Source organism: Scyliorhinus canicula, chromosome 15 (genome assembly GCF_902713615.1).
Source record: "Scyliorhinus canicula chromosome 15, sScyCan1.1, whole genome shotgun sequence".
NCBI lineage: Eukaryota > Metazoa > Chordata > Chondrichthyes > Carcharhiniformes > Scyliorhinidae > Scyliorhinus > Scyliorhinus canicula.
Window position 1 is genome coordinate 25,989,977 of NC_052160.1, and position 25,169 is coordinate 26,015,145.

At 51.4% G+C, this 25,169-nt stretch overlaps 1 protein-coding gene across 1 annotated transcript; it reads right to left on the reverse strand.

Moving 5' to 3' along the window:
• Window positions 1-1,069: 1,069 nt before the first annotated feature.
• On the reverse strand, window positions 1,070-24,513 carry anks4b (ankyrin repeat and sterile alpha motif domain containing 4B). Its single transcript, XM_038820832.1, has 3 exons — window positions 24,234-24,513; window positions 5,787-6,917; window positions 1,070-1,255 (listed from the first exon to the last, which is right to left on the reverse strand). The coding sequence occupies exons 1-3, from the start codon at window positions 24,395-24,397 to the stop codon at window positions 1,252-1,254; spliced, it is 1,299 nt and encodes a 432-aa protein (XP_038676760.1). The 5' UTR covers window positions 24,398-24,513; the 3' UTR covers window positions 1,070-1,251.
• Between the last annotated feature and the right edge of the window lie 656 nt (window positions 24,514-25,169).

Consider the following 25,169-nt stretch of genomic DNA (forward strand, 5'->3'; position numbering starts at 1 on the left):
GGGGGGACCCAGGCCACATGTGAGTGATGGTGGGAGGAGGATCAAGGGATAGCGATCTGTGTGTGGGGGAGGGGGTTAGCAGCAAGGGCAAGGGTAGCTTTCGGCTGCACACTCCCTTCCCAATGCCAGGTCCCTTAATCAGGCACTGTGCATTTGAATGCCCCCGCCAAACACTCCAGGGTGGGCTGCTGTGCTGTCTGCATGGTGAGCACCCCTAGTGGCAGCAGATGAGCCCCTTGAGTCGGCATTATTTGCCAACTTAAAGGCCTCAATTGGCAGTGGGGTGAGAAAGCAGGCATACCTGGGCAACCATGTACTTAATCTGGGTGGAGGCAGGAAGGTGGCAGGGTTCCAATCCACCAGATGAAATTCTCCCATGGGCACCAAACAAACCACGAGAGGGCATACAATTCCATCACGTTACAGAACAATTTTAAATACATTTTAAGGATTAAACAATGGAAGCGAGAACATTTCCCATTTCAGCCTGTTAGTGTTGGTACCGAGCACTCACAGATCAGGAGCAATACAGGTAGACCTGGGTAACGCCCTCCCTGTTCTTCCCCAACAACATCCATCTTTATTGAGTCAAAAATAAATAGTTACGGAACAGTTTTTCTTTATAAATTTAGAGTACCCAATTATAATTTTTTCCAATTAAGGGGCAATTTAGTGTGGCCAATCCACCTATCCTGCACATCTTTGGGTTGTGGGGGTGAGACCCACGCAGACACGGGGAGAATGTGCAAACTCCACACGGACTGTTACCCGGGGCTGGGGTCGAACCTGGGTCCTCAGTGCCGTGTGAGGCAGCAGTGCTAACCACTGAGCCACCGTGCCACCCAGATGAGGAACAGTTTCTAGCCCCAGCTGAAGCACATGGGCATCTTTGGATTCGAGTCATGAATTCTGAAGAGATTTCTTGTATATTGGAACCTCAGTGGTCCATGTTCCAATTATTTGTCAGAATATTCTACAACATATCAATATGCAAGACACTAAAACTTTCTAATTGGGCTCATCAACACTCCCATTTTCAAAATCTAAACATGCAAGACAAAAATTTGGATACTTTTAATCCTCTAATTTCTATTTATTCCCCCCCCAATACAATGGATATTGGAGACTGCTGTCGTTTCTGTTCAATATCATACTGGCTGATTCTGCCACTTCCAGGGAATGATGATGGTCCTGCATCAAATGCTGGTGATTGCTTCGATTGCAACTCTTCTCAATGGTGTCCAAACTTGTTTACCTATTTCATGTTTAAAAAAAAGTTACATATTAATAATGAAGACTATACCACACTTTATACTGAAAATGTATGTATAACTGAAGGGATTTAGTTTCACTGCAAAGTACTACATTGTTTTGATTTATTTGTTAGTGAAAAAGGAGAATTTTCATGCTCAAAGTTTCATGGCCTCCGAGGCACAAAAATGCTTTCCAGCCAATTCAATACTTTTTGAAGTGCAGTTGCTGTTTTAATATAGGAAACAGTAAGGACAACACCTGTACAGGTGGGCTTGGCTAACTGACCCTGACCACAGAGCATCCTACTGTTTCTCTGGCTCAGTATCACAGTAGGTGCTCCACATTCCCAGCAGGCAACCATATTCTATTAGTTCGGCTTTGCAAATAGTGCGTGCAGAAATAGATACATGAATATGTATTACAGTATCACACGCAACTATTGTGGTCACGAAATTCAATCCTCTTGTTTCTCATTAGCGTTCTAAAGTTTGTTACTTTGTGAAGAATAATTTGTTTCAAGTACTGTTTACATGAACCATTGCAGTTGGAGTAATCACCATGACAGGGTCTAATCTGACACATAAGGGGCTGCACGATGGCGCAGTGGTAGCACTGCAGTCTCACGGCGCCGAGGTCCCAGGTTCCATCCCGGCTCTGGGTCACTGTCCGTGTGGAGTTTGCACATTCTCCCCGTGTCTGCGTGGGTTTCGCCCCCACAACCCAAAGATGTGCAGGCTAGATGGATTGAACACACTAAATTGCTCCTTAATTGGAAAAAAATTAATTGGGTACTCTAAATTTGTAAAAATAAATAAATAAATAATCTGACACAAGTTAACTCGTTTATGGGAATGGATCTTGTCTCATCCTTCGATGGCCGAATGGTTAAGGTTTTAGACTTGAAATCCAGTGGGGATCCCCCCCCCCCCGCCCGACAGGTTTGAGCTCTGCTTGCAGCAAATTCATTAAACATGCGTAATTGCCCTCGAAAAGGTGGTGGGCAGCTGCCTTCTTGAATTGCTGCTGTCAAACTGGCGAAGATACACTCACAGGACTATAAGGAACAGATTTCCAGGATTTTGACCCAGTGACAGTGAAGAAATGGAGATCCAGTTCCAAGTCAGGATGGTGTGTGACTTGGAGGAGAACTTGCTGGTGTCCCCATGCATCTGCTGTCTTTGTTCTTCTGGGTGGTTGAGGTTGCAAGTTTGGAAAGGGGTGTCGAAGGAGGCTTGACAAGTTGCCACACCATACCTTGTAAATGGTACACAATGCTGACACTGTGCACCAGTAGTGGAGGGAGTGAATGTTAAGGTGATGGATGGGGTGCCAATCAAGTGGGCTATATTGGATGCCATGGAGCTTCTTGAGTATTGTTGGAGCTGCACTTATCAAGGCAAGTGGGGATACTCTATCACAGTGCTGACTTGTGCTTTGTAGATGGTGGACAGACTTTGGGGAATCAGGTGGTTAGTTGCTCTCTGAGGAATTCCTAGCCTTGGTCCTGCCCTTGTCACCACAGTGTTTATATGGCTGGTCCAGTTCAGTTTCTGGTCAATGGTAATCCCCAGAATGTTGATGGTTTGGGATTTAATGATGGTAATGCCAAGAGGAGTTGGCTGATTCTCTCTTGTTGGAGATGGTTATTACCTGGCAACTGTGATAAGTGACTTTCCCCTTATTAGTTCTAGCCTGAAAATTCCAAGTTGTGCTGCCTATGGACACAGACTTGTTTCTGTTTCGGAGGAGTTGCAAATGGTACTGAACACTGTGAAATAATCAACAAACATCCCCACTTCTGACCTTATGAAGGAGAGGAGGTCACTGATGAAGCAACTGAAGACGGCAGCACGGTAGCATTGTGGATAGCATAATTGCTTCACAGTTCCAGGGTCCCAGGTTCGATTCCGGCTTGGGTCACTGTCTGTGTGGAGTCTGCAAATCCTCCCTGTGTGTGCGTGGGTTTCCTCCGGGTGCTCCGGTTTCCTCCCACAGTCCAAAGATGTGCAGATAGGTAGATTGGCCATGATAAATTGCCCTTAGTGTCCAAAATTGCCCTTAGTGTTGGGTGGGGTTACTGGGTTATGGGGATAGGGTGGAGGTGTTGACCTTGGGTAGGGTGCTCTTTCCAAGAGCCAGTGCCAACTCGATGGGCCGAATGGCCTCCTTCTGCACTGTAAATTCTATGAAATATGGTTGGGCCTCTGACACTACCCTGAGGAACTGCTGTAGTGATGCTGCGGGGCTGGGTTGATTGGCCTCCAACAACCACAATCATCTTCCTTTGTTCTAGGTATGACTCCAACCAGTGAAGAGTTTTCTCCTGTTCCCATTAACTTGAATATTGCTAAGGCTCCTTGATGTCACGCTTGGTCAAATGCTGCCTGATATTCTATTCAAGGCCAGTCACTCTTACCTCCCGTGAGTGAGTATTTAGCTGTTATAACTTGGTTCTGATATGGTTCTCTCAGGCTTGGGTGCATTCTATACCTTGAGGCTGTGATTATGGCTTGATACCCTACCTGAGACAGGTTGTCCTCTTTCACAGGACCACATATCTTCTATGTCTTACCTTCCTTCCCCTATTTTAGTTTGTGTTCTTTTCTCCCCCTGCTTGGTTTGACTCTAGGCTGTTTTGATTTTTTTGATGAACTGTTATGACAATTTTGATCAGGTTTCTCTTCACTGTCTTTGTTTCCAAGCAGAGTCAAAGAGAGAGAATGCTTCGGACATAAATAATAGGGATGTAAAGAAAAAGTTGCATGACTTTCATCATCTGTGCTGCACTAGGATTAAAATCTCAATTTACAAAAATTAATTTACAGGACGTGGGCATTGCTAGCTAGGCCAGCATTTATTGACCATCCCTAGTTGCGCCGGGGAAGGTGGTGGTAAGCTGCCTTTTTGAACCGCTGCAGTCATTGTGGTCAAGACCTGCAGTGGGACTTGAGCCCACGCCTTTCTGTCTCCGAGATGAGAGGGCTACCAAATGAACTACCTTGCAGTATTACTAAAATCACATCATAGTTGCAGATACCCCAAACTGAAGAAAGATGTAATGACATTTTTTAAAAATCCCATCCTTAAAGTTACAAAGCCAAGGGCAGCAGGGTGGTGCAGTGGTTAGCACTTCTGCCTCATGAAGCTGAGGACCCGGGTTCGATCCCGGCCCTGGGTCACTGTCCGGGTGGAGTTTGCACATTCTCCCTGTGTCTGCGTGGGTCTCACCCCCACAACCCAAAGATGTGCAGGGTAGGTGGATTGGCCATGCTAAATTGCCTCTTAAATTGGAAAAAAAAAAGAATTGGGTACTCTAAATTCATTTTTAAATAAGTTACAAAGCCAATGCGCAGAGTGGCCGGGAGAAACCCTTAATCCATTGCACTGCCTGCTCCAAAAAACAATTCATTTTCAAATCCACGAGGGAGACGTACAAGATCCAAGCTGACAAGAATCATAGAATTCAGGGGCAGCACGGTGGCGCAGTGGGTTAGCACTGCGGCCTCACGGCGCCCAGGTCCCAGGTTCGATCCCGGCTCTGGGTCACTGTCCGTGTGGAGTTTGCACATTCATAGAATTTACAGTGCAGAAGAGGCGATTAGGCCCATCGAGTCTGCCACCGGCTCTTAGAAAGAGCACCCTACCCAAGGTCCAGACCTCTACCCAATCCCCATAACCCAGTAACCCCCCCCCCCCCCCCAAACACTGAGGGCAATTTTGGACACCAAGGGCAATTTAGAATGGCCAATCCACCTAACCTGCACATCCTTTGGACTGTGGGAGGAAACCGGAGCACCCGGAGGAAACCCACGCACACACGGGGAGAATGTGCAGACTCCGCACAGACAGTGACCCAAGCCGGGAATCGAACCTGGGACCCTGGAGCTGTGAAGCAATTGTGCTAACCACAATGCTACCATGCTGCCTCCCTGTGTTTGCGTGGGTTTCACCCCCACAACCCAAAGATGAGCAGGGTAGGTGGATTGGCCACATTAAATTGCCCCTTAATTGGAAAAAAAATGAATTGGGTATTCTAAATTTATAAAAAATGTAAAAAAAGAATCAAAGAATTTACAGTGCAGAAGGAGGCCATTCAGCCGAATGAGTCTGCACTGGCCCATGCCTCCATCCTATCCCCACAACCTAGTAACCCCACCCAACCTTTTGGGCACGAAGGGGCAATTTAACATGGCCAATCCCCCTCACCTGCACATCTTTAGCCTGGGAGGAAACTGGAGCACCCGGAGGAAACCCACGCAGACACGGGGAGAAAGTGCAAACTCCACACAGACAGTTACCCAAGGCTGGAATTCAATCCGGGTCCATGGAGCTGTGAGGCAGCAGTGCTAACCACTGTCCCATTATGCATTGCACCTCATCTTGGGCTTGATCTGATGCTTGGATCTTAGCCAAAAGGCCAAGAAGCGATTGGATGTAATGAATAAATGGTATTTATTACCTAATGGAGAAGACAAAATGTCTCCAACTGGATAGCAAACATCACTATATGCTTTTAATATTGTGATACTTACAATACAGTATCCACTAGTTTGTTTGGCGTTTCCAAGATAAATCTTCTTCTTTCTACTGCAGAACTAATCTTTTTCCGTGGTCCAAGTGGCAGATGGATACCTTTCAAATCTCCTTCAGTACACAGCATGAGGGAATCCAGGTCTATCTGCTCTCTTGCCAAGATAGGGATGAACTCTGTCATGTTCTGAGATGCCAAGAAAGTTTCAAGTGGTGTTGTCTCAGGCTCGTCATCATCTAGACCGATATCATCCTCATTCCAGGGCAAATCATCTTCCTGCTCTTCACTGAATTCACCAAAGGTTTCAGACTCAGTACACCTTTCCTTAGGCTTCAATACTTCACTGCGCAGTTTGGAACCAACATCTTCCAGCTCATTACTGCTGAACATTTCCTCTTCCACATTCAAACCCAAGACAAAATTCCTTCTGAACAGCATATTCCCCAAACCAGGTCGATTGAAGAGGGACTCCTGACCGAACATATTATCATCTTCAGAGCATTTCAAATCAGCAGAGGCGGTGTTCCCCTCATCTCTTTCATTAAACACACTGAATACATTGGCCCGAGCCCCACTGCTCCCTTCTTGACTTACAAAGATGACATCCTTTCCCAGTTGCTGCTCCATGTTGCTTCTGCTGTTATCCTTCTTCCCGAGTCTCTTCTGCAGGGATCCTTTCACGATGGACGAAATGCTCCCTTTGTGTTGTGATCCACCTATTTTGAAGAGGTCACCGATACTAGATATAGTCCCACTCTGTATTGGGGCAGCACCATTGCTTTGGCCTTCCATCTCCCGGCTATATTTCTTGTTCATACGATTTTGGTGCTTTTTCTTGCGTCTTTCGCAGTCTTTGATCTGTTTCTCGCTGTCCTTTATCGCCTTCTCCTTTAGCCTGGCCACCTGCTTTGGATTCAGGGCAGTTTGCTTGGTGGCAGCTGTGTCCAGAAAGCGGACACATTCCATTCTATCCTTACCAGCTGCGGCATCCATGGCGGAATGGAAATCATTGTCCAAAGCCCAGATGTTTGCACCAAAGTTGGCCAAAAAAGTGACAATGTGAAGATGGCCATTGATTGAAGCATGGTGCAAAGGGGTATTGCCCCAGATGTCACATATATCAGGGTCACCTCTGAAAGACAAACCATAAAGAGTTGATTTAGTACAGGGTTTTACAATATGTAGCAAGTCTTTTGTTTCAGCCTCTCAAACCCTACCCATCTTTTCCTGGAGCTGGTGACACATTTTGGGCTTTGGCCTCTGATGCTTAACCCAAGTGGACATTCTTGCTACCTGTTGGCCAACTCTTGGCCCACGTTGTCAAGAGGCAACAAGGTAACAGCAACAAATGTTACAGTCACCAATAGTACAATATATTTTATAAATAAGTCAAATAAGAGACAAGTTACAAAAAAAAAATGCTAAAATATGCAAACCACTGCATAATCGGCACACAACACTACCCCTGTCTAGCCAAGGTTATCAGTGTTGGACCAGTTGGTTCTGTTACTGAGTCCCTGACTCAGGGTTCCTCGTTTGATGTGTTGATCCCTGGGGTTCTTGCTCCCGAACATCCAAAGTACAACCTTTATACCCTTTTCTATATGACTTGTCTCCTCTGACCAAAACAACCCCAACTCGCTCTGGCGTAACCAAGCGTCTCCTGGTTTAATTATCACCTTTTTAATCTACTCGAACATTATAAACTATATTAATCGTGCATTGCAAAGCCCGCTAACTAAAATAGGTAAGCTTAATGTTGAGATTCACAAAACTCTTTTTTTAAAATTCCAATTTAAAGGCAATTTAGCGTGGCCAATCCAGGTACCCTGCACATCTTTGTGTTGTCGGGGTGAGCCCCACGCAGACACGGGGAGAATGTGTAAACTCCACGAGGACAGTGATCCGGGGCTGGGATCGAACCCGGGTCCTCGGTGCCACGAGGGAGCATTGCTAACCACTGCGCCACCGTGCCGTTCTCCACATTCAACATTTTTAACACTTTTCGGGACAGACTATGTCCAATAATTAAAGCTTTGGGCAAACGTTGTGGGTTCAAATCCTACTCCAGACACCTGAGTACTTTAATCCAAGCTGATTTTTCTTTGCACTGCTGAAATGGGCGTCACGGTAGCACAGTGGTTAGCATTGTTGCTTCACCTTGCCAGGGTCCCAGGTTCGAATCCCGGCTTGGTCTGTGCGGAGTCTGTACGTTCTCCTGTGTCTGCGTTGGTTCCCTCCGGATGCTCCGGTTTCCTCTCACAAGTCCCGAAAGATGTGCTTGTCAGGTGAATTGGACATTCTGAATTCTCCCTCAGTGTACCCGAACAGGCGCCGGAGTGTGGCAACTAGGGGATTTTCACAGTAACTTCATTGCAGTGTTAATGTAAGCCTACTTGTGACAATAACAATTATTTTTTAAAAAAAAGAGTACTTCATTGTCAGGTTGCCAGTCCTTCCGATGAGATGTTAAATCAAAGCCCTGTCTGTTCTCTGGGTGGGTGTAAATGATTCAAAGAACAGGGGAGTTGTTCTCACTGTCCTGGCCAATATTTACCCCTCAACCAATATCACTGAAACAGATTATCTGGTCATGATCATGTTACTCTTTCTGAGAGCTTGCCACTGTGATCTGTACATTACAGCAGTGACTCTACACTTCATAAATTATTTATTTTTTTAATAAATGTTTTCATTCTCCATTTTCACATTTTCCTTCAAGATTTACACCCCAGCCACAGACAGTAAACGGTAACAAATACAAAATCAATCCCCTTAACAATAACAACGATCCCATCCTCCCACCACCCCAAATAACGGCCCACCTGTCCATATATGCATCCAATAAAACAAACCCTCCCACGGTGGAAACAAAAAACAAAGGAGGAAAAGAAAAAAGGAGTCCGGGACCGCCCATGGTCACCATAGAGTCCACTACCCCCCCCAAACACTCAACGCCGTTCAACCTCTGAAAGAGTATCGTACATGATACCCAAGAGTTGTAAACACCCCCACCCCCTCTCCAACTCCTCCCGTCCACTGCCTCTTGTAAAACTCCTCCCCCCAACCTCGGTTCCTTCCCCCCAACTTTCCACCCCGGCTAGACCACTCGGGCCCTGTTCTGCCAGGCTCCGATGGCCACAGCCCCTCCCCCCACCTCACTCCCGTTCACTGGCCGGCTTAAACCGGCCAGCATGGGGGCCCCCGCCCGGGTTCCTTTCCCCCTTGCCCGGCCCTAGGAAAGCCCATAAATCCCCTTTTAGCACACAAACCCCGCATATCCACCTACACCCCAAAGAGCCCTCACTTTGTGTGAAAGTCCCATCACTTCCCTTGTCCAAATATATACTGTCATAATATACGCACAAGTATATGATGGTGCATAGACAGACACTGACTGACACACTGAATGACCAATCAACACACAGAACACAGCAGCCAATCACCAGACAGGACACGGCCACTATAAAGCCAGAGGGCACTAGTTTTCCCGCTCTCTTGGGATGCAGCCTCTGAGACAGCCAGAGCCCATGATCAGCAACACGAACATCCACCATGTGCTAGCAGAATAGTCTGGTAAGGTTACATAGAACATAGAACAGTACAGCACAGAACAGGCCCTTCGGCCGTCGATGTTGTGCCGAGCAATGATCACCCTACTCAAACCCACGTATCCACCCTATATTAGCCTCAGGTCTCCAGTCAACTCAACATAGTGTCAACCCACAGTGCAAGTATGTTTAACAGCTCATAGTTCAATAGAATAGAGTTGTACTTCTACAAGTGTTGGTAGCCTGTCTCTCTCACTGCTATAGTAAACGCAGTCCTCGCAGACCCAGCATACCCAACACATTATATACAACACTGGCTCCTTTAGCCCATACACCCGCACGCAGTGAAACAAAAAAAGAAGAAAATACAGTCATGAGGTTACATCGGCACATGGCCATTTCTCAATTCTGCCACAGTCCTTCTGCCGTCGCAAACTCCTCCGCTGCTTCCGTTCCAAAATAAAAGTCCTTGAGCTTGTAAGTCACCCTCAGCTTCGCTGGATATACAATGCCGCACTGCACCTTGCTAATGTACAGTGCCATCTTCACCCGGTTGAAAGCAGCCCGCCTCCTCGCCAGCTCCACCGTAAAGTCCTGGTATACACGTATACCAGCTCCAGCCCACTGCACCACCCGCTTCTGCTTGGCCCAGCACAGGACCTTCTCCTTCACACTGTACCTACGGAAGCACAGAGTCACTACCCTTGGCGGCTCACTCGCCTTTGGTACAGGCCTGCACGACCGATGAGCCAGATCCAGTTCATACCGGGAGGGATCCTCCCCCTCCCCCAATAGTTTCGCCAGCATCGCAGCAAAATACTCAGTCGGCCTCGGCCCTTCAACTCCTTCGGGCAGCCCCACAATCCTCAAATTCTGTTGCCTGCATCTGTTTTCCAGGTCTTCCATTTTTCCTCGCAGTCCCTTGTTAATCTCCATCACCTTCCGCATCTCCTTCCCCATCGAGGTAAGTTGATCACTGATGTGACCATCAATTCACAAGACACGTGGTTGGAAGTGAACAGTGGGTTTAATAGTCTTACAACTGAGCCTGCCTGCGACGAGATGAACTGGCAGCAGGCTCACAACAGCAGATCTTTATACTTCCAGTTAGTGGGATGAGGCATGGGCAGAACCATGGGCGGAGCCATGGGCGGAGCCATGGGTGGAGCCCAGTACAAACTCCTCATCTCCCCCTATGGGCAGAGCCGCGCAACTGCTCGTCTACTGAGCTTACAAAGGCACAACACATACAATATAACACAGTGTGAATTACTAGGATTGTGATTCACCACATTCACCCCCTGTAAAAAAATCAAGTCCAGCGGGGGGGTGATGGGTCTACAAATTGAGTCGGTCCGGCGGTCGAGTCGTCCTCTGAGATCTACGAAGCACCGGGGTTGCAGCCTCTTCTGGTGGCTGGGTGGTGGTGGTCGGCGAGGGTACCATGGCGGACTCCGGGGGTGATTCTGTCCGAGCTTCGTACCCGACTGGTTCGGCTGGTGATGGGGAGCGCCGGAAACCCATAGGCGCGGGGGCGCAGAGCACGGGCAATAAACCTGCAGGCGTGGGGGCGCCGGGCGCAGGGGGTTGGGTGGGGTTTAGTGTGAGGGGTACCTCGGTGGTAGTGGTGTCGGAGTTGGATCCTGCAGGCGCCAGGTCCCGGAGGGAAACCGTGTCCTGACGGCAGTCAGGGTATTCAATGAACGTGTTCGAGTGGAGTAGGAGCACTCTCTCCATGAGTGGGTCAGTTTTGTGGGTCCGGACGTGCTTCCGGAGGAGAACCGGACCCGGTGTCTTCAACCATGCTGGGAGCGAAACCCCCGTGGTAGTGCCCCTGGAAAAAACAAATAGCCGCTCGTGAGGGGTCTGATTGGTGGCAGTACATAGGAGGGACCTAATAGCATGGAGCGCGTCTGGGAGGACCTCCTGCCATTGGGAGGTCGGGAGCTTCGTGGACCGGAGGGTCAGTAGGACGGTCTTCCAGACCTTTGCGTTCTCCCTCTCCACCTGCCCGTTCCCCCTGGGGTTGTAGCTGGTAGTCCTGCTCGAGGCAATGCCCTTGTCGAGCAGGTACTGACGCAGCTCGCCGCTCATAAAGGACAAACCCCTGTCGCTGTGTATGTAGCTGGGAAACCCGAACAGGGTGAAGGTACTGTGCAGGGCTCTGATGACTGTGTGGGAGGTCATATCGGGGCACGGGATAGCAAAGGGGAAGCGAGAGAACTCGTCTATGACGTTTAGGAAGTACACATTCCGATTGGTCGAGGGGAGTGGCCCTTTGAAACTGATGCTCAGGCGTTCAAAGGGCCGGAAGGCCTTTACCAGGTGGGCCCTGTCTGGTCTATAGAAGTGCGGTTTGCAGTCCGCGCAGATCGGGCAATCCCTGCTGATGGCTTTTACCGCCTCGGTGGAGAAAGGCAGATTTCGGGCTTTGACGTAGTGGGCAAGCCGGGTGACCCCTGGGTGGCAGAGGTCATTGTGGATAGCTTTGAGGCGGTCGTCTTGCGCGCTGGCGCACGTGCCGCGGGACAGGCATCTGGGGGCTCGTTGAGCTTCCCCGGTCGTACATGATTTCGTACTTGTAGGTGGAGAGTTCGATCCTCCACCGTAGGATCTCATAATTTTTAATTTTGCCCCTTTGTGAGTTGTCAAACATAAAGGCAACCGATCTTTGGTCGGTGATGAGGGTGAACCTCCTACCTGCGAGGTAGTGCCTCCAGTGACGTATAGCTTCCACGATGGCTTGTGCTTCCTTTTCGACCGAGGAGTGTCGAAGTTCCGAAGCGGAGAGGGTTCGGGAGAAAAAGGCGACTGGTCTCCCTGCCTGATTTAGAGTGGCTGCGAGAGCTACCTCTGAGGGTCGCTCTCCACCTAGAAGGGGACGGATTCATCCACCGCCCGCATGGCCGCTTTGGCGATGTCCTCCTTGATGCAGGTGAAGGCCTGGCGAGCCTCAGCTGACAGAGGAAAAAGTGTGGCCTTAAATAGATGGCGGGCTTTGTCCGCATATTGAGGGGCCCACTGGGCATAATATGAAAAGAATCCTAGGCACCATTTGAGGGCCCTGGGACAATGAGGGAGAGGGAGTTGTAAGAGGGGGCGCATACGGTCCGGGTCGGGGCCCAGGACTCAGTTTTCCACGACATAGCCGAGGATGGCTAGCCTGGTCGTGCGGAAAACGCATTTCTCCATGTTATACGTGAGGTTGAGTTTCTGGGCCGTCTGGAGAAATCGATGGAGGTTGGCATCATGGTCCTGCTGATCATGGCCGCAGATGATGACGTTGTCCAAGTACGGAAACGTGGCCTGCAGCCCGTACTGGTCCACCATTCGGTCCATTGCTCGTTGGAACACCGAGACCCCATTCGTGACGTTAAAGGGAACCCGGAGGAAGTGGAAGAGGCGGCCGTCGGCCTCGAACGCCGTGTAGTGGCGGTCCTCCGGGCGGATTGGGAGCTGGTGGTATGCAGACTTCAGATCCACCATGGAGAAGACTTTATAATGGGCGATCTGATTCACCGTGTCTGCAATCCTGGGGAGGGGGTACGCATCGAGGAGCGTGAACTGATTAATGGTTTGGCTATAGTCCACTACCATTCGGAAATTTTTCCCCGGTCTTGACGACCACCACCTGAGCTCTCCAGGGGCTGTTACTGGCCTCTGTGACCCTCTCACGTAGAAGCCTATGGACCTTGGTTCTGATAAACACCCTGTCCTGCAGGCTGTATCTCATGCTGCGAGTGGCTATGGGTTTGCAGTCCGGTGTGAGTTTGGCAAAGAGTGGAGGGGGGGTCGATATTTAGCGTAGTGAGGCTGCAGATAGTGAGTGGGGGCAAGGGCCCGCCGAAGCTGAGTGTGAGGCTTTTGAGGTTGCACTGGAAGTCGAGTCCCAGTAAGAGTTCGGGGAGTACGTCTAGCTGGAAGTTCGAGTAGCTGGCGCCCTGAATCGTTTGTTCACCTCCAAGGGCGCACTGTCGTGACCCTGAGTGTGAGCCCGAAGCGAGGGAGATAGTCTGCCGTGCAGGGAAAATAGGGAGTGAACAGCGTCTTACCAGATCTGGGTGTACGAAGCTCTCGGTGCTCCCGGAGTTGAAGAGGCACAGTGTACTGTACCCATTGACTTTAACGGTCATCATCGAGTTGCGAAGGTGTTTCGGACGCGACTGGTCCAACGTGACCGCGCTGAGTTGCGGGTAGTCGGCGGCTCGATCAGCTGTGCTGGAGTGGCCCCGTGATGACTGTCCGCTGAGGTCGTAGTCTTCGAGGTGAGTTTCAGAGGTTGAAGAGGATGGATCCCAAGATGGCCGCCCCCGTGGATTGCACGTGGCGGGTGGCGAGGAAGATGGCGCCCAAGATGGCGGCCCCCATGAGTCGCATGTGGCCGGCCGCGTGGAGGGGGGTTGCCAAGATGGCGGCCCCCATGAATTGCACGTGTCGGATGGGGGCGGAGTCGGAGTACAGGCCACAGCATTTTGGGGCCTGCGGGCCTGTGAGTTTTGGAAACGAGTGCTTTGGGCTGCAGGAGAGTTTGGAGAGGGGGATTTTTTCGCTAGGCATACCCGGGCATAGTGTCCTTTGCGACCGCAGCTGCTGCAGGTTGCGTTGCGGACCGGGCAGTGCAGCCGTGGGTGCTGGGGCTGTCCGCAAAAATGGCACACTGGGGCTGCGTAGTGAGTGGGTGGTCGCGCGGCGCAGGCCTGGGGCAGTCGCTGGTCGGGGGCCCAGGATGGGGTCGCTTGGTCCGCGGGGAACGAGGTGAGGCTGCGGAACGAGACCTCCATGGTAGGAGCCAATTCTACAGTGTCCTCCAAGTTCTGGGCCCCTTTTTCAAGCAACCGCTGGCGCACATAGTTTGACCTGAGCCCTGCCACGTACACATCTCTGACAGTGAGCTCCATATGCTGTTCGGCTGATACGGCTTGGTAATTACAGTCCCGAGCTAAAGCTTTTAAATCCCGCAGGAATTCATCCAACGACTCCGCGGGGCGCTGGCGGCGGGTCGTAAAAATGTGGCGTGCGTAGACCTCGTTGATGGGCCTCACGTACATTCGAGCTAGCATGGCTAGGGCCTCCGTATATGAGGTAATACTGTTAAGTTGAGTAGAGATACGGTGGCTCACCCTTGCGTGCAGTAGGCTGAGTTTCTGCTCCTCCATAGTTTCTGATGTGCTTGATTCAGCCAGGTAGGCGTTGAAACATCTGAGCCAGTGTTGAAAGATTTCTTTCGCCTCTGCAGCCTACGGGTCGAGTTCTAGTCGATCAGGTTTGAGGGCTGATTCCATAGTCGTTTTCTTCAAGTTTCCTAAGACTATTAAATTGATGTGACCATCAATTCACAAGACACGTGGTTGGAAGTGAACAGTGGTTTTAATAGTCTTACAACTGAGCCTGCCTGCGTCGAGATGAACTGGCAGCAGGCTCACGACTGCGGAGCTTTATACTTCTGGTTAGTGGGAGGAGCCATTGTCGGAGCCCAGTACAAACTCCTCATCTCCCCCTATGGGCAGAGCCGCGCAACTGCTCGTATACGAGCTTACAAAGACACAACAATACAATATAACACAGTGTGAATTACTAGGATTGTGATTCACCACAATCACCGTGCTGCAATAATGTCTCTTCCACGTCCTTCAGCGCCTCCCCTTGCTCCCGCACCTCCGCCACTGCCGTCCTCACCGGGGAAATCGCCTCCTCCACCAGCGCACTCAAAACCTCCCTCATCTCCTTCCTCATTGTCTCCATGTATTTTGTAAACTGCCTTTCGAATTCCGCAGCCATCACCTTAGTTATTTCTTCAGCCGTAAGCAATGCGGCCTCCCGTTGGTGCTCCAGCCTCCATTTTCTTTACCGACCCCGCGGTGACCTTTCTACTCCCCGACGGACTTTCAGCTGTTTTCACGGCCATTTTTTTACTGGCCCTCGACATATCCCTTCCCTGTGCTTTCTCCTGGCCTTCACCCCCTTCGCTGCCCCTAGGACCGGGCGTCAATCCCCGACAATGCCGTTCCCGAACGGGAGCCCTCCAACGCGCGGCTGCCTCCCACCCGCCGTCACCGGAAGTCACTTCATAAATTATTTCATTGACTAAAGTGTTTCTGGATGACTGAGGTTATGCTTGACAGCGTTATATAAATGCAAATATTTTGTTTCTTCTTTCTCCCCGGGTGTGACTGGAGCGGTTGCGCACTTTGAACCCCAGGAAGATTTTCATGCATTGACAGTAACAGGCAATAAATAACTTGTATCTGTTTACAGTTACTGCCATCCAGACAACACTGAACCATGACTTTAAGAGCAGGGTTGGGGCATCGATTCAGGTTGATGAGGGACACACCCTTGAAATATTAAGACAGAATTTCTTTCTACAACTGACCTACTGCTTAATTCTAAAATATCTGTTTCATATTAATTCAGATGATCATTTATTTTTACGTCTGTTTATTTACTCCAAATGGCTACAAACTTACTTCTGTTATAACCTGCCAGATTATTATTGGCTGGGGACTAATGGAAATCCCACAATCCTTGGTGAGTATGAGCTCCCCCAATGAGGAGGGCGGAGAAATCATTAGCAGAGTCACTTGCATAAGTAGAGCTGGCCAGTGTGGAACAAACTAGAGGAGAGAGTGGTGGTGGAGTACTGCTGCTGTATTTATGTAATTGTAAATAAAGTTAATTCTTTTTGATTCTACAAACTCGTGCTGAATTCTTTGTGGCCCACACAAAAACTTCCCAAGTGATAAAGACAACATTAGGAAGCAAACATAAAAAATGCAAGCAGTTAGAAATAACAATGATTGAGCTGCTCCGGGTAAAACTAAATAATGAAAAGCTTGTAACTATATTGAGACTTTCACAACCTCCAGATGTCCCAAACACTTTCCAGCTAATGAAGGTTTTTTCTGAAGTATCATAAGTTTTTTATTATTGTCACAAGAAGGCTTAACACTGCAAAGAAGTTCCTGTGAAAAGCCCCAAAGTCGCCACACTATGGCGCCTATTCGGGTACACTGAGAGAGAATTCAGAATGTCCAAATTACCTAACAGCACGTCTTTTGGGACTGTGGTCACTGTGGTAATATCAAGCACTGTGGAAACTTGTCAGACAATTTTTGCACAGCAAGACCCCACAAACAGCAATGACATAATGACCAGATAGTATTTTTGTGATAAAAGCAAAATACTGTGGACGCAGGGATCTGAAATAAAAATATAAAGGGCGCGATTCTCCCAGAGAGGGAGAAATCGTAAGGCTGGCGTCAAATCCGGGCGGGTTTGACGCCAGCCCCCCCCTCCCCGACCGGGAACCGATTCGGTCCCCGGTCGGGGCTAGCATGCCACCGCCGCAAACTCCGGCAGCGCGGGCTTAACGAATTTCGTTAAGCCCGCTTGCCAGAGTTTGCGCCGGCTGACGCGTCACATGACGTCAGCCGCGCATGCGCGGATTGGAAGACTCCAACCAACTTCAACGTCATCGCGCATTTGCGCGAAACCCGCGCATGCGCGGGCCGGGATGCCCCTCAGCCGCCCCGCGAAGTGATACAGCGGGGCGGCGGAAGGACAAAGAGTGCGCGGGTATCGGACCCGCTGCCCGCGATTGGTGCCCACCGATCACGGGCCCATGGCACCCTTGGCACGGCCGTGGTAGTGCCGTGCCAATCGGTGCCATGGTTTTAAAAATCGGCACTTTACGGCCGTTTTTACGAACGGCCAGACCAGGTGTGTTTGCCGTTCGTAAAAACAGCCGTAAAGGGCTTGGAACTCGGCCCATCGGCCAGCTGAGAATCGCTGCTGGTCGTAAAAAAACGGCGGCAGCGATTCGTGTCGGGAGTCGGGCGTGGGGGGGGGGGGGGAGAATAGCGGGAGGGCGTCAGACTAGCGTGGCCGTAAAATTTTACGAACCCCGCTATTCTCCGCACCGTCGTGAGTGCGGAGAATTGCGCCCAAAGTGTTCGGAAAACTCAGCCGGTCTGGCAGCATCTGTGGAGAGAGAAACAGAGTTAACCTTTCAAGCCCAACATAAATTCTTTAGAACTCGTGAGGTAGGAATGTCATGGGTTTTATGCTGTTGAAAAAGGGTGGAGGGATGGGTGGAGCAAAACAGGAGGTCAAGGAAAGGTTTAGCTAGAGGGCAGAGGAGATTAGATGGCAAAGACGTCATGAAACCAAAGGCAAATGGAATGGTAATGTTATTATTAAAGAAACAAAGTTTGACCCAGAGTAGGTGGGAATAGCAGAATAAAGGCCAGCTCTGTCTGAACGCAACATCATGAGGACTAGATACAATCTGAGACAGTTTTCAGAGAAAAAATAAAAATGGAGGACAGATTTCATAGTCCAGACTTCCGGTGGCGGCTATGTGGAGCTAAGCCACACGTTCGGCAGCTCCCGCTAAAAACGGACTTTGGGGCTCTTTTCAGGGCCCCCAACAGAGCTTCTTCGACGATTCCCGACGTGGGAAGGGGTCTGGAGTAGATCCCTATGGTCCGGACCAGGAGTGGGGTGAGCAGTAAAGCAGTGGAACTGCCCCTGGAAAAACGGGGGAAGGGAAACAAAATAGTGGCAGGCGGAGCCCTTGAGGAGCTGAGGCAGTGGGCGCAGGAGCAGCAGGAGACTCTGCTGCGCTGCTTCCAGGAGCTTAAGGTGGAACTGCTGGAGTCGCTGAAGGCTACCACCAGAGAGCTGATGGAGACCCAGACAGCCCAGGGGGCTGTGATCCGGGAGCTGCAGCAGCAAGCCTCCGAAAGGGAGGATGAGGCCGCGGCCCTCGCGGGGAAGGTGGAGATGCACGAGGCGCTCCATAAAAGGTGGCAGGAGCGGTTCGAGGAGCTGTACAACCGGTCGAGGCGGAAGAATGTGCGGATCCTGGGCTGGAGGGGAGGGACCTGGCGGCCTATGTGGTCGTTATGCTGAACACGTTGATGGGAGCTGGGTCCTTCCAGGGGCCCCTGGAGCTGGAGGGGGCCCACAGAATACTGGCCAGGAGGCCCAAGCAGAATGAGCCGCCGCGGGCGGTGCTGGTGCGGTTCCACCGGTTCGTTGACCGGGAGTGCGTGCTTCGGTGGGCCAAGAAGGAGCGGAGCAGCAAGTGGGAGAACACGGAGGTGCGGATCTTCCAGGACTGGAGTACGGAGGTGGCTAAGCGGAGGGCCGGGTACAACCGGACGAAGGCGGTGCTCCACAGACAGAGTGTGAAGTTTGGCTTGTTGCAGCCGGCGCGTCTGTGGGTCACCTACAAGGACCGGCACCATTATTTTGAGTCCCCGGAGGAGGCGTGGGCCTTTATGCAGGCCGAGAAACTGGACTCAAACTGAGGGTTAAAGATGGGGGATTTTGTATGAAAATGTAATTGTGTTTAATTTTTGCTCTGGAGGGGGGGGTTCTCTGTTTAATGCAAGATGTGTGTTGGCTTTAGGGTGGGTGGGGCGATGTCTTTATGTCTTTTTGTATGGGTCTGGTGGACGGGTTCGGGCAGGGAGGTAAACTGGGAGTGCGGGGAGAGGGGTGGTGGGGACTGGCAATGGGAGTTGCCCTAGAGGAGGCGGGGTTGGGCAGGGCGAAAGCACGGGCTTCTCTCAGGTTTCCCGCGCTGTGGGATGATGGGGGGCGGGGTCGGGGCTGAGAAGCGCGGGCTGTTGCTGGCTGTTATATACCCGCGCAAGAGGGGGTGGGGGGGCCTGCTGATGGGCACGAAGGGGGAGGAGTAGTCCCACGTGGGGAGGAGTCGGAGGTATGGCGCAAGTCGCCGGGTCAGCAGAAGTTAGCTGGCTCACGGGAGTGCTATGGAGGGAGGGGCGCGGTTAGGGGGGTCCTAGCCCGGGGGGGGGGGGGGGGGGGGGGGGGGGGGGCACTGGGTTGCTGCTGAAATGGTCAGGAAGGAGCTGGAGGATGCAGGGGGTGCTTGGGGGGGGGGGGGGGGGGGGAGTTGCCGCCGTGGGGAACAGGCCGAGCGGGGGAACGCTGGCCAGTGGTGGGCAGGGGATGGGTTATGGCTAATCGGCAGGGGAGGGGGGCAGAGAGCCCTCTGATCCGGCTGATAACCTGGAATGTGAGGGGGCTGAACGGGCCGGTTAAACGGGCCCAGGTATTTGCGCACTTGAAGGGGCTGAAGGCGGATGTGGCCATGATCCAAGAGACACACCTGAAAGTGGCGGCGGACCAGGTTCGGCTGAGGAAGGGGTGAGTGGGCCAAGTATTTCATTCAGGGCTGGGTGAGAAGAATCGGGGGGGTGGCGATCCTGGTGGGAAAGAGGGTGTCGTTTGAGGCGTTGAGGGTGGTGGCTGACAGTGGCGGGTGGTATGTGATGGTGAGTGGCAAGCTGCAGGGGGAGCGGGTGGTGTTGGTGAATGTTTACACCCCAAATTGGGACGATGCGGGGTTTATACGGCGCATGTTGGGCCACATTCCGGACCTGGAGGTGGGGGGCCTGATCATGGGGGGAGACTTTAACAATGTGCTGGATCCCCCATTGGATCGATCCAAGTCCCGGACGGGTAGGAGGTCGGCGGCGGCTAAGGTGTTGAGGGGGTTTATGGATCAGATGGAAGGGGTGGATCCCTGGAGGTTTGTGAGGCCAAGGGCCAGGGAGTACTCGTTTTTCTCCCACGTGCATAAGGCCTATTCGAAGATTGATTTTTTTGTCCTGAGCAGGGGGCTGGTTTCGAGGGTGGCGGATGTTGAATACTCTGCCATTGCCATTTCGGATCATGCCCCGCACTGGGTGGACCTCGGGCTGGGGGAGGAGAGGGACTAGCGTCCGCTCTGGCGCTTGGAGGTGGGGCTGCTGGCAGACGAGGAGGTGGCCGGGAAGGTTCGGGGGTGTATTGAGAGGTACCTTGAGGCCAACGATAACGGGGAGGTCCGAGTGGGGATGGTCTGGGAGGCATTGAAGGCGGTGATTAGACGGGAGTTGATTTCCATCCGAACCCATAGGGAGAGGGGGGAGCAGAGGGAGAGGGAGAGATTGATAGGGGAGATGGTGAGGGTGGATAGGAGATATGCGGAGGCTCCGGAGGAGGGATTGCTGGGGGAGCGGCGTAGTCTTCAGGCCAGGTTCGATCTATTGACTACCAGAAAGGCGGAAGCTCAGTGGCGGAAAGCACAGGGGGCGGTGTATGAATATAGGGAGAAGGCGAGCAGGATGCTGGCACACCAGCTCCGAAAGCGAGACATGGCCAGGGAGATTGGGGGAGTGACGGATAGAGTTGGGAAGGTGGGCGGAGGGGGTTAGACGTTAATGGGGTCTTTAGGGACTTCTATGGGGAACTGTACCGGTCTGAACCCCGATGGAGGGGGGGGGGGGGGGGGGGGGAATGGGGCGCTTCTTGGACAAGCTGCAATTTCCAAGGATGGAGGAGGGGCAGGTGGAGGGACTGGGGGCGCCGATTGAGCTGGAGGAGCTGGTTAAAGGGATAGGGAGCATGCAGTCGGGGAAGGCCCTGGGGCCGGATGGGTTTCCGGCCGAATTTTATAAAAGGTATGCGGACCTGTTGGGCCCCCTGTTGGTCTGGACCTTTAACGAGGCAAGGGAGGGGGGGGCTTTGCCCCCAACTATGTCACGGGCGCTGATTTCCTTGATCCTGAAGCGGGACAAGGACCCTCTGCAGTGTGGGTCATATAGGCCGATCTTGCTGCTAAATGTAGACGCCAAGCTGCTGGCAAAGATCTTAGCCACAAGAATAGAGGATTGTGTGCAGGGGGTCATTCACGAGGACCAGACGGGGTTTGTGAAGGGAAGGCAGTTGAATACAAACGTACGAAGGCTCCTCAACGTTATTATGATGCCGGCTGTGGAAGGGGAGGCGGAGATAGTGGTGGCATTAGATGCGGAGAAGGCCTTTGATAGGGTTGAGTGGGGGTATCTGTGGGAGGTGTTGGAAAGGTTTGGGTTTGGGGAGGGGTTTATCCAGTGGGTGAGGCGGCTCTACGAGGCCCCGATGGCGAGTGTAGCCACGAATAGGAGGAAGTCGGAGTACTTTTGGCTGTACCGGGGGACGAGACATGGGTGTCTCCTGTCCCCCTTGCTCTTTGCGTTGGCAATTGAGCCCCTGGCCATGGTTTTGAGGGAGTCAGGGAACTGGAGGGGCCTGGTGCGGGGTGGGGAGGAGCATAGAGTGTCGCTTTATGCGGACGACCTGTTGCTGTATGTAGCGGACCCGGTGGGTGGGGGGGGGGGGGGGGGGGGGGGGTGCCGGAGGTGATGAGGATTCTCAGCGAATTTGGGGGCTTCTCGGGGTATAAGCTGAACCTGGGCAAGAGCGAGTTGTTCGTGGTGCACCCAGGGGATCAGGAGGAGGGGATTGGTAGGCTCCCACTGAAGCTGGCAGGGAAGAGCTTCAGGTACCTAGGAGTCCAGGTGGCTGGGAGCTGGGGGGCCCTGCACAAGCTCAACCTCACAAGGTTGGTGGAGCAGATGGAGGAGGAGTTCAAAAGGTGGGATATGTTACAGCTGTCACTGGCGGGGAGGGTGCAGTCCGTTAAGATGACGGTGCTCCCAAGGTTTTTGTTCCTGTTCCAGTGCCTTCCAATCCTTATCCCGAAAGCCTTTTTTTAGGAGAGTGAACAGGAGTATTACGGGATTTGTGTGGGCGCATGGGACTCCGAGGGTGAGAAGGGTGTTCTTGGAACGGGGCAGGGATAGGGGGGGGCTGGCGCTGCCCAACCTCTGTGGGTATTATTGGGCTGCCAATGCAGCGAAGGTGCCTAAGTGGGCAATGGACGGGAAGGGGGCAGCATGGAAGAGGATGGAGAGGGCGTCCTGTGTGGGCACGAGCCTGGAGGCGCTGGTAACGGCGGCGTTGCCGCTCCCTCCAACGAGGTATACCACGAGCCCGGTGGTGGCGGCTACCCTCAAAATGTGGGGGCAATGGAGGCGGCATAGGGGAGAAGTGGGGGGCTCGATGGAGGCCCTGATACGGGGGAACCATCGGTTTGTTCCAGGGAGCATTGAGTGCGGATTTCTGGGCTGGCACAGGGTAGGGGTTAGGAGGTTGAGGGACCTGTTTGTGGAGGGGAGGTTCGCGAACTTGGGGGAGTTAGAGGGGAAGTTTGGGTTCCCCCGGGGAACATGTTTCAGTACATGCAGGTTAGGGCGTTGTGGGGGGGGGGGGGGGGGGTTAACAATGGTTATGCTGTTAATATTGTATTGTTTATATTTTGTGAAAATTTTTATTAAAATTATTTTTTAAAAAAGAAAGATTTCATAGTCCAAAGTTGTTGAACTCAATGCTGAGTCCAAATGGCTGTAAAGTGCCCTATCAGAAGATGGTGTTGTTCCTCCAGCTTGTATTGGGCCTCACTGGAACAATGTAGCAGGACAAGGACAGAAATGTGAGCATGAGTGAAAGATAAAATACCAAACAAGAAGTTCAGGGTCATGCTTGAGGATTGTGTGAAGGTGTTCTGCAAAGCCATCACCAAGTCTACGTTTAGTCTCCGCAGAGTTTAGGAGACTGCATTGTGAGCAGTGAATGCTAAATTGAAAGAAGTGCGAGTAAATCACTGCTTCGCCTGGAAGGTATGTTTGGGGCTGAGGACGAAGGAGGTAAATGGGTAGGTATTTCCCCTTCTGCGATTGCATGGGAAGGTGCCGTGAGAAGGAGATGAGGTATTGGAGGTGATAGAGGAGTGGATCAGGGCATTGTGGAGGGAATGGTTCTTCAGAATGCTGACAGAGGGAAGGGGAAGATGTGTTGATGTCCCATTAGAGTTGGCAGAAGATAATCCTTTAATGTTGGAGGTTGGTAGAATGTAAAGTGAGGGCAAGGGAACCCCAGCATGGTTCCGGGAGGGAGGAGAAAGAGTGAGGCAGAGATATGGAAAATCAGTGTGACACAGTTGAGAGCCTCATTCACCAGCAATGGCCTCAAAACCTCTGGTCAGTGCTATTGATCAAGGCACTAGCTCTTCCAGATTCCTAGTTTTTAATCTACAGCTGAAATCGTTGTTCAGCACCAAGTAGAAATTTTACAGAAACTACCACAAGAAGGATGGGCAGAAGAGGTTCCCAAGGAGATTTAGCATTCTGATTTTGAGTGTATTGAGAAGACATGTGATAAACTGAAGCAACTGAAGATAGATGTTTTGTCTGTTAAAGCATTTGGGATAAATATTGTGCAGAGCACCCGGGAGAACTCTTTTCCAAATAGTGCTGTGGATTCTTTTATATTCATTTGGGAGGGCACATGGGGCCTCTGTTTCATCTGAAAGACAGTACCTCAGGCAGTGCAGCGCTTCCTCAGTCCTGTTCAGTGGGATTATGTGCTCAAGTTTTAGGAGCATATTTGAACCTTCTGTACTAATTTGGCTTAGCTCAGTTTGCTGGACAGCACCACAGTGGTTAGCACTGCTGCCTCACAGCGCCATGGACCATGGTTTCATTCCGGCCTTGGATGACTGTGTGGAATTTGCACTTTCTCCCTGTGCATGCGTGGGTTTCCTCCCGCAGTCTACAGTCCAAAGAAGTGCAGGTTAGGTGGATTGGGCATGATAAAAATTGCCCCTTAATGTTCAGGGATGTGTAGGTTAGGTGGGGTTACAGAGGTAGGGAGTGGGCTTTAGTAGGGGGCTCTTTCAGAGGGTTGGTGCAGACTCGATGGGCTGAATGGCTGCCTTCTGCACTGTAGGGATTCTAATGACAGCTGGTTCAGAGCGAGGCCAACAGGGTGGATTCGTTCCCATGCCGGTTGAGGTCATTCATGAAGGCCCCCACCTTCTCACCCCTGAGGTGTGGCGATCCTGAGGTTAAATCACCACCAGTCAGCTCTTCCCCCTCAAAGTGGAAAGCGCCTTTACTCAAGAGAGGAGAGGGTTTCCCTCTGAAACAGTTGTCATGTCCTGAACCCATCCATCACTTGATCAGCAACAAAAACATGAAGAGCCAGGCTGTGACACTCACCCTCTGCTGCAAATAAGCTGAAGGGCCTCCAGATGCCCGTGATACGCCGCCCAAAGGGTCGGGGTCATCCCGTCCTCATCCGGATTGTTGAGATCCCGCCTGGTGGCCTCCTTAAGGGGACCCAGGTAGCCATCCCTGGCTGCCTTGTGGTACCTGTCAGTCATGGCACAAATCCTCAAGCCTGCCGCTCACACACCAGGAGTGAAGCAGCCAGTGGGTGAGAGAGAGAGAAGCCGGAGATGTCACCTCACCGCCCAGGGTGGGATATTCAGGACAAAAGTCCACTCGCCAGAAACTGCAATTTAAGGTAGCCCAGTTGGCAAACTAATCTCAGGTATTATTTCCCGTCATTCCCCCCTCTCGCGCGTTTCTTAAGCGCAGCATTTGTTGTTTTTGGACAATAGGTGTATTTTGCAACAAAAAAAAACTATTTAAAACGGAACTTCAAAGAAGTGAGTGTATGCACAATTCTGTTCATCTGGGGAACAAAATCTCTTATTTGTTGTTGCAATCCCCCCCCCCCCCCCACGCAATGCAACATTCTCTCTATTTTGCATCGATTGTGACTCCAATATTTGTAACTGAATCCTCAGCAGGTTTTTTTTTGTCGTTTTAGTTTGCGTTATTCATTTTTTTCTCTCGAGAAAGCAGGACGACCTTAAAGAGCAATAACAATATAAACAGCCGACCTTTGAATTATAGGCTGCTGTCAAAACTGGAAATTCTTTTCCTATTCGATGTCCTTTGAATTGCAGTGAATTATTCCGCTTGAGGAGCATAATGAATTCATATTAATAATTACATTCTTCTGTTGGGAAGGAGCTGTTTGCAGCCAGACACCATCGATGCACTGGGGGATGGGTAAGTTAAACATTGAAGAGGGATTCAGTCATTTAATGGGGAGTTCATATCAAACTAGACCAGCCACACTGGATG

Coding starts and splice junctions, on each gene's coding strand:
- anks4b (XM_038820832.1), bottom strand. CDS start 24,397: ATGACTGACAGGTACCACAAGGCAGCCAGGGATGGCTACCTGGGTCCC. Junction 6,918..24,233: donor CAGCTTATTTGCAGCAGAGG/GTGAGTGTCACA, acceptor TTTGTCTTTCAG/AGGTGACCCTGATATATGTG.